This window comes from Schistosoma mansoni, chromosome 4 (assembly GCF_000237925.1).
Source record: "Schistosoma mansoni strain Puerto Rico chromosome 4, complete genome".
NCBI lineage: Eukaryota > Metazoa > Platyhelminthes > Trematoda > Strigeidida > Schistosomatidae > Schistosoma > Schistosoma mansoni.
This window is the reverse complement of record NC_031498.1, coordinates 18,812,072-18,820,651: the sequence shown is the minus strand read 5'-3', so window position 1 is coordinate 18,820,651 and position 8,580 is coordinate 18,812,072. Positions and strand designations below refer to the sequence as shown.

Here is an 8,580-nt window from a genome sequence, read left to right as displayed (position 1 = left end):
CTATTTTGTTTGTATTCAAGTGAATCATATGATAATCTAATATTCTATCTAATTCCAAATGAAATTTTATTGTCTCTAAGATGGAACTGCAGTACATCTTCAACTTTTTTATATGGGTTCTTTTCCAGTCATTTGGCTACCTATTTATATCACATTATATGAGTAATAATTCTAGTATTACGTTCTTTTAATAAACCGATTATCGCTATACACAGTGAAATTGTGCTATCATGTTAGTTTTTGGTATCGTCCATAAACTATGGAAGTTCTGTGCATCATTAGATTTGGATTTCTCGAGTTATTATTATTATTATCTCTACACTACATCAAGTTTAGATAATATTGCTAATTAACCTACCTGGGCTTTTATAAGAACAATCAATTGGTCGATTCCTGTCATCATCAATCTGATTCATCGTAAATGCACTAAATTCTAAAGTATTATCTATGATTTTAATACAAAGATGTGTAAGAATCTGGAATCAGTTCATCTTCCATTCATAGTCTATCCTTTATTTACCTAACTTTTATCTGTAGTTTAGCAATAAAATTTTGTTTTATTATTACACATATCAACTATCTTTACGAAATATTCAACATCAGCTTAATTGACTGTTTTTCTGTCATCACCACTAACTTGTCTATCGTTTATACTATGTGGCCTACAAAATTATTATCATTATTTTCATAGGTCATCAAATTCTACCAAACGTGAACCAATCATACGAGTCCTGCCATTAACTATAGATCTTGTGAATAATGTGACAACAACAGGTTCAATGGATTTAGATTATGATCAACATGATTGTTTATTGTCACCTGAATGGACCGTTGCATGTGGTCAAGTGTATTATAAAGATAAAAATGGAAATGTTTGTCCTCATGGACTACTAGCAGTGACATCTGTTCGATCCTATATACGCATTAAATCATATCCTTCGAAGGTTATCCAACTATGGTGTGCTGATTCAGGAAATCTTTTATTTGATTTAAAAAGGTATTATTTTTGTTTATCCCTAAAGTAATTAAATTTACCGTATTCACTGACCTTTCTTAACATTTGACTACAGTTTACAAGTAATCAATGATTGGAGAGATCAAGTGACATGGCTGAGAATCATTTGCAGTAGTACATTGATATCCACTTTTTGTCTCTCTTTAGATCTTGATTTTGGAAATTATCTTTTACGTTTTTGTTTTGCGAATTTTATTGTTTCTGCTCAATATCTTTTCTCGATGCTAATCGGGTTTCTTTTCGTTAATATGAAAAAAAACGAGTTTTTGACCTTTCACTACCTAGTTGTTCAACCATTTTCTTTTTTCTGTTTAGGATATCATCAACAGTAATAACTCCTCTGTATGCCTCTGACCAGACTACTTATTATAATACTGTCAATGTTTAAATTAGTGTAATAATCAGTTTACTTTTACGTAGCATTGTCAATTCTTGCTTAATTGCTCGATAGAGAAAGCTTAGTATAAGTAAGTAAGTAGAGCTCAAGAGAAATACCCAAAAGACACCATAAAGTCATTTCGATCGACATATTGTCCATAAACTCTAGTTCTTTGTCTATGGTGTCGTCTGGGCATTTCTTTTCAACTCTACTTGCTGGGCATCTAACTAGATTCATCTTATCATAACAAATGGATACTAAGCTAAAGAAACGTGTTTATTGATATGCTAATGGACTATTTCTATTCACATTTCTACTGATATTATCTCTTTTGTGTAACAAAATGTCGAAGAAATGCAGCTTATTATAAAGCAGCTCTTCTTCACACTTAAATCTGATTGCTAAATGTGTACTGTTTCATTTCCTTTTACCTTTACTCTTGACTGACAAGTAAAAAGCCGATTATGATTATGAATACAGTGGTCTTGAGTGCTGTTAGAGGTGTGAGGGCAGTTATCACTTCCCGGTTGTCCACACTGTGGAAGGGTTCTTCTAGAGGTATCTGAAAAAGAAATTGGGTTAGAAGTGGTCTTAATGACCTGAGAGCGTGACCGCAGTGCCCAAGGAACAACTGCTTGAGGTCGGTTACACACGATATTTTTGTGAGTAGTTTTTGTGCTAGCTCCGTACTTGTTGGGACCTTACCGTCAGAGACTGATATCCGTGGGATAAGGCGAGGTGTGCATTTTTAGGGTCGACCATTTCTAGCCCACCCCTCCTTGTGGGAAGACAGCATCGCTGCAGATGCTGGTTGTCTGAAGGAAACACCTTACTGCTGTCACACCTCTGTACAGTCAGCAGTACGACTTCGCCTTCGGACCATGGGTTTGCTGCTTTTAGTCTTACCGCTCTTCAACCGACCTGTCTGGTATGGTAGGACCTTGAGGAATGATTGTTCCAGCCAGTATAGCTCGATTGATTCATCATGATAGACAAGCCCCACTGTGGTGTTGTCTACTTATATCTATATAAGTAGTATATGGCGTGGGTCAGACATAGAATGTATTTTCGCAAAAGACCGATGAGCAAAGAACTTAAATGAAGCGCAATCGTTTGGAAAATGCATGAGCAATGGAATAAGAGAAGAAACAGTGAAGATTGAAACAATTGGTTGTTAATTTGCAAATTGACTGTTCATTGTTTGGTAATCAGAATTTACTGAGATAGTCTGTAATCTTTGCTTAAATACATTCGATTGTCCCCAACCAGTGTTCTGTTTATTACATTTGGTGTCGCTGCCAACCGGGAGGAGGAAGGGTGCTGTTCTGTGGACGCCGATGCGGGTCTGGAGTTGAGGTGCTAGTTGGGGCAGTCTGGTGCGGAGAGGTGGCGTCGAGTGGAGTGTTCTGGCGGGGCGGCGTTGGCTGTAGCAGGCGCTGTCGACGGAGAGGAGCAGTGGGACGTGCGGCTGCTGGGCGGACATCGGATGTAGATGGCTCAGCAGGCCGGTGGAGTATGGGTGTTGAACGTCCCAGGTGCCGGGTGGGTGTGGATGTTGGTGCCCCGGCAGGTCGACGGAGCTATGGAGGTCAGCGCGCCGCAGACTCGACATTCTGACGGAGAGTTTGGCACAGACTGCAGTGGAAGAAGATAGTGGCGTGGCGAGCAGAACCACCGCATGAACGAATGCTTTAAAGGGGGGACGAGTGTGGTGTTGTCTACTTATATCTATATAAGTAGTATATGGCGTGGGTCAGACATAGAATGTATTTTCGCAAAAGACCGATGAGCAAAGAACTTAAATGAAGCGCAATCGTTTGGAAAATGCATGAGCAATGGAATAAGAGAAGAAACAGTGAAGATTGAAACAAATTGTTGTTAATTTGCAAATTGACTGTTCATTGTTTGGTAATCAGAATTTACTGAGATAGTCTGTAATCTTTGCTTAAATACATTCGGTTGTCCCCAACCAGTGTTCTGTTTATTACACCACCACCACGTCAAAATAGCAGCAACGGTTGGGCAAGTAAAAAGCGCATTAGTATTATTCTATACTGAATTCCCAACTCATATCAAAAATATCTGACTTTTGAAAAATATTCATTATTTCACTTTAAAGACTGTTTATGATATGATAATAGAAAAATAACATTCTATTAATTAACCTTAAAATTGAGTTAAGCATTATGTTTCACTTGTAAATAGATCAATAAGCTTATAATCGCGTAATTTAGCAATATCAGTAAAATGAATATGCTTGATCTCCAAGCTATGAAGTTCAAATATGCAGGATTAATTTGTGAACATGTAAAAATAAAGAGTTTTTCTCCACTTATCCACTTTAAGTATCCAGCAAAGATTTTTTTTAAACAGATTTCAAATGACTTCTAATGCCTCTATCACATTTTATCTGCTGTCGACCATACCCTTCTGATTGAAGTCATTTAAAACACCTGGGCCTTATGTTTCGGATCTCTCGTCAAAACCCACTTTTTAGTCAGATCTTAAATCAGTACGTCACACAACATTTCTAATTACCAACAATTTTGACAGACTTTTAAATTGTATTATATAATTTAAATTTATTTATTAAGACATCCAAGTATTTGGTTTTACAATCTTAAGGATATTCAAAAACAGATTTTCTATTTTCTTCCTATCTGAATTATATGTTCACAACCTCTGTTTTTTATTATACTGAATTATACCTTTCTTGTTATTACCAATGTTCAAACATTGTTGTCTAGTCAAATGTATTTTAGATCATTTAAAACATAATATTTATTTTCGATGATAATTAGCCTTATTTTCTTTTAAGTTATGGGTAGAAATTCCTGTATAAATATCGTGTTTATGATTTTTTCTTAAGGTACTCAGAAGAAACAAACATTAAACGAAAAAGCTTGCCGTCATCTGCTGCATGCCGAAAATTTTGTAAGTACTTCCAATTGATATGTCTCGCTTTTCGTTATATTTGTAGTATCTATGATTATCCATCACTAAATCCCGATTTGATTGTGTGCATGTTACACCTGCCTCCCTTTTGTGATTATTATCATATAAAGGGACCAAAATCAAGGAAGCACATATTTGACATCAATTCCGTATTGAAAGTTAGTTGTCTTTATAGTTTTAATGTTTACGCGCTGGTGGTTCTATGGGTCAGTGGTTAGGCCAACCAACTTTCAAATAAGTCTTCTAGTTCAAACCTTGCTTCGCGGACTTCGTTTTGGAGACCCGGGTAGTGTCATTAGATCTCAAAACTTACAGTGTGATTTAAAGCTAATTTCAAAAATCTGAGTTAATAAAAAAAATATGCACTGTATTTATGACTTATGTTAGATAACAAAACATGTGATAATTGAATCCATAAAGAATTATGTTTTAAAGAAATTATGTTTTATATTACGTGTTCTAACAAAAGATTGATTTAGAAAACACAGTACCGTTTTATCTATTTTAAATCTGAATTTTTGTTTAACACTTACTGTACAGTTAATGTTTACTCTGGGTTGGTATTACTAAGCCAGTTTTGATTTCAAATACAAAAATGTTTGAAATTTTAATGACAAATTGAATGTGTGTACAGACACTATCATTTGATAAGTTCCAACCTCAATACTACCCCATCCTCTTTAATGTATAGTCAGTTTTTCTATAGAAGATAGTTGCAGTTATCATCCAAGGAATTATGTACACCTTTGATTTGATCATGGAGAAGGTCGAAGCCTTTCTCACGTATGGTGGTTGGTAGCCCTTGAGTTTAGGCTTCAGGTACTAGGTTATGATGGAAAATCAATCATTGTATCTGTGTGAATCTCTAGTGAGTGAAACGATTAGGATATGTATTGCGAAATCCCAACCACTGGTTATATGAATGCTAATAGCAGACAGACTAAGATGAAATATTATCCAAGTACACAACTGGTCTGAATCTTATTTGTCGGTTCAGACTACTTACTTATGGTCATTGTCATAATCGCAACCAGTGGTCACAAATAAAGGACGGATTCATAAATAAATTTCTTACTCATGACCAGGAACACTGAGTTTAGTAGCTCAGCTATTGTATGTATTAAATGGTCGACTGTCCTCACAGAATACTACCCTCTCCCAATGTACCGGGTGGACCAACCAAGTATTGTTCTGTGTTATTCAAATTGAAGAGCTCTCATGATTGCATATAATATATATCATACAAAATTACAATTCACTAAAAATGATAAATTTCTGCATGTACACATGACTAGAACATTTGTGGTCCAAAAGTGAGTTGCAGGTTTACGACTAATTTGGCATAATTTATGGATTTTAAGAGGTGATATGTCAAGAGTTAAGGAGTCGGATACAAGCTTACAGTTAGAACAGTGTAACAATTCTATAAATCCATTGCTTCATAAATAAGCATTGAAAATGCGTATATTTATTTCCCAGATTACAAACTTCTACATTTTCATTTAATTACCCCAGCGTAACACTACCTGGAAAAGTATACTTCACTCATTTCATATGAATAGCGTATATATTATGTGTTATGACTTGATTTTCAAAATGTTAAAATGTTTATTAGCTACCATCTGGTGCATGGATTTCTTGCCGCAAGGACTCTTGGTTGTTGGATGCAGTGATGGGACCATTGAGGTAAGCATCAATAAATGTACTCTTAATTGTGTGGTTGAATCAATAACTTATGTTGTATTCCTTGCAAACATTACTAAACCCCTGATCTAAACTTTGGCGATCGGACTGAGCCATGTTAACAGGTGTAGACTGTCTGATTGGAGTCCGCTTGATTATCGCAACCAGTGATCAGAGACTTGGAATGATATGGCTCAAAACTGTTTGCGGTAGCCCAGGCTCATCCATTCTTTGTTTTACTTCAGGTTGTGAGTTCCTGAATTCCTTACAATTTTTATTTTTACTTCTTCAGTTTATATTTTCTCGCGTCGTATCTTCGATCTCTAATCTTTCCTGTTACCACTCATACTGTTACTACTTCTACTACCCTGGGATTCTACTTCACAATTTTATCCTTCCGTGCTAATCAGGTATGGCAACTAGAAACGATGTACATGCGTACCATGTTCCATGTTGCGGCTAACTGACCGATTTAGCATCACAGTGCGTAAATTAAAGTCCAATTCATTATCTGTAGTCTAGTCTTCTTTATTAACTTTAGGTCTTGTCATTCGTCGGTCGAGATTCTGAAGTTCGATTAAATATAATTTACTGGAAAAAATACTATGATAAGTCATTTAAACTACGTTTGTTCTGATATTTCTCTGCAATATTTACGTTGTTGAATAAGAGCACCAGTTATTTTGTTTTACATAATCCACAACAACAACAAAAGATGTCAGAACTCATGCAGTTAATATTAGATAGTGACCATGTTTATGCATGCATTTATGTATTTATATCACCTTTCTTTTATAGATCTGGAACTGTGAATCTGGACATTTGTTAGATATTTTATGCTTAAACAATATCAATAATGATCACTTATTGGTCAAGAAAGAAACACAAAATTCATCTTCTACTTCACATTCAAAGATAAATCCTGGAGGAATAACAATAATACGAATAATTGATGAATCAAGGTAATTGGTAATCATAAAAAAAATTGTAAAAGTCTGTTGCATTTTTGTTGGTCATTAAGGTTTCTCATAGTAAATTTATTTTTCTCATCCAGTTACTATTTTTTCCAGTTTAAACATTCGAAGTGTATTTTATCATGTAGAATTTTTTTTATTAAGATTTGTATTTAATAAAGATGATGATCAAATGGTCAATAATGACCTTAATTCTTAAATCGTTCACCAAATTTTAAAATACTAAAAAGTATTTTCATAAGGCCCCCAAATGCCCTGGTACAGCCGAGAGTGGGGAGAGTCCACTCTCCCTCTCGAAATGCTCTGACATGGTCACTCGTATATAGCCTCTGCCAGGAAAGTCCTACTCACTGGCTTCTCGTGGAGGGGGTGTTGTTTACGAAATTGAGAGGACGAAATGCGAATGTCCGGCGCTTTAACTGGGTTAATGAACACGGATAGTCCACCGAGGGTAGTTGGAAAACCCTGATTCCAAACCAATGGTGCACATGGACTCCAGTATCCTGATGGAACAAATGGCGTATGAATCAATCGTTAGTCACCGACTACCATGAGACTGCATCTCGTCACGATGCTCCACTGTCTTGTGGATCAGACCTTTAGGTCAAAAGCTGTGGGTGTGGTCCCCTGAGAAAACCACCTGCTTCGGTTTGGGCAGCTGATCAGTATCTCAGCCCTCACACAAATCATATGAGATTTGTGCGGCGCATATGTATCTGGTGCTTCCTTGTACCTATATTTATGTGTTTAAATAAATAAATTCTCATAACTTCAAGAAAGAATAATTTTTTTCAATCGAAATAAATCTGATAAATGTCACTGGTAAATCAATTTTTAATAATATCTCAGTCTACATTTTCTATCATCGTAAATACTGTTATAAACTACACATGTCAAAGTCTGAAAACACCATAAAAAGAACTGTACTATTTTACATTCAGTATAAACAAACAATTTACTTACTCCTGCTACCCCTTGTGGAGGAGCACAGGCCGCACACCACCATTCTCCATCCACCCCTGTCCTGGGCAATCCTTTCCACTTCTTTCCAGATGTTATTGATCCTTTTCCTATGTGCTTCTATTCCTGGCGCTATGTATTCTTTGGCCTTCCTCTTCTCCGCTTCCCTTCCGGATTCCAAGTTAGGGATTGAGTCGTGATGCACATTGATGATTTCCTTAATGTATGTCCGATCCACTTCCAACGTCTTTTCCTGATTTCCTCTTCAGCTGGAGGCTGGTTTGTCCTCTCCCATAAAACGTTGTTGCTGTTAGTATCCGGCCAGTGAATGTTGAGTATTTTGCGTAAAGAACTGTTTATAAATACTTGTACCTTCCTGATGATGGTCGTAGTATTCTCCACGTTTCAGCTCCATACAGTAGGACTGTTTTGACGTTCGTATTAAAGATTCTGACTTTGAAATTGGTTGAGAGTTGTTTTGAGTTCCATATGTTCTTCAGTTGTAAAAATGCTGCCCTTGTTATGCCAATCCTCGCCTTTACATCTGCATCAGATCCTCCTTGTTTATCAACGATGCTCCCCAGGTACTTGAATGTTTCCACCTCTTCCAGAGT

At 36.2% G+C, this 8,580-nt stretch overlaps 1 protein-coding gene across 1 annotated transcript; it reads left to right on the top strand.

The window, feature by feature from the left end:
* Window positions 1-779: 779 nt before the first annotated feature.
* Smp_114340 (hypothetical protein) lies at window positions 780-7,205 on the top strand (the record flags this gene model as incomplete). Its single annotated transcript, XM_018797070.1, has 4 exons — window positions 780-997; window positions 3,629-3,701; window positions 5,965-6,035; window positions 7,151-7,205. 4 exons carry the CDS (start codon window positions 780-782, stop codon window positions 7,203-7,205), a joined length of 417 nt encoding a protein of 138 aa, XP_018652148.1.
* Between the last annotated feature and the right edge of the window lie 1,375 nt (window positions 7,206-8,580).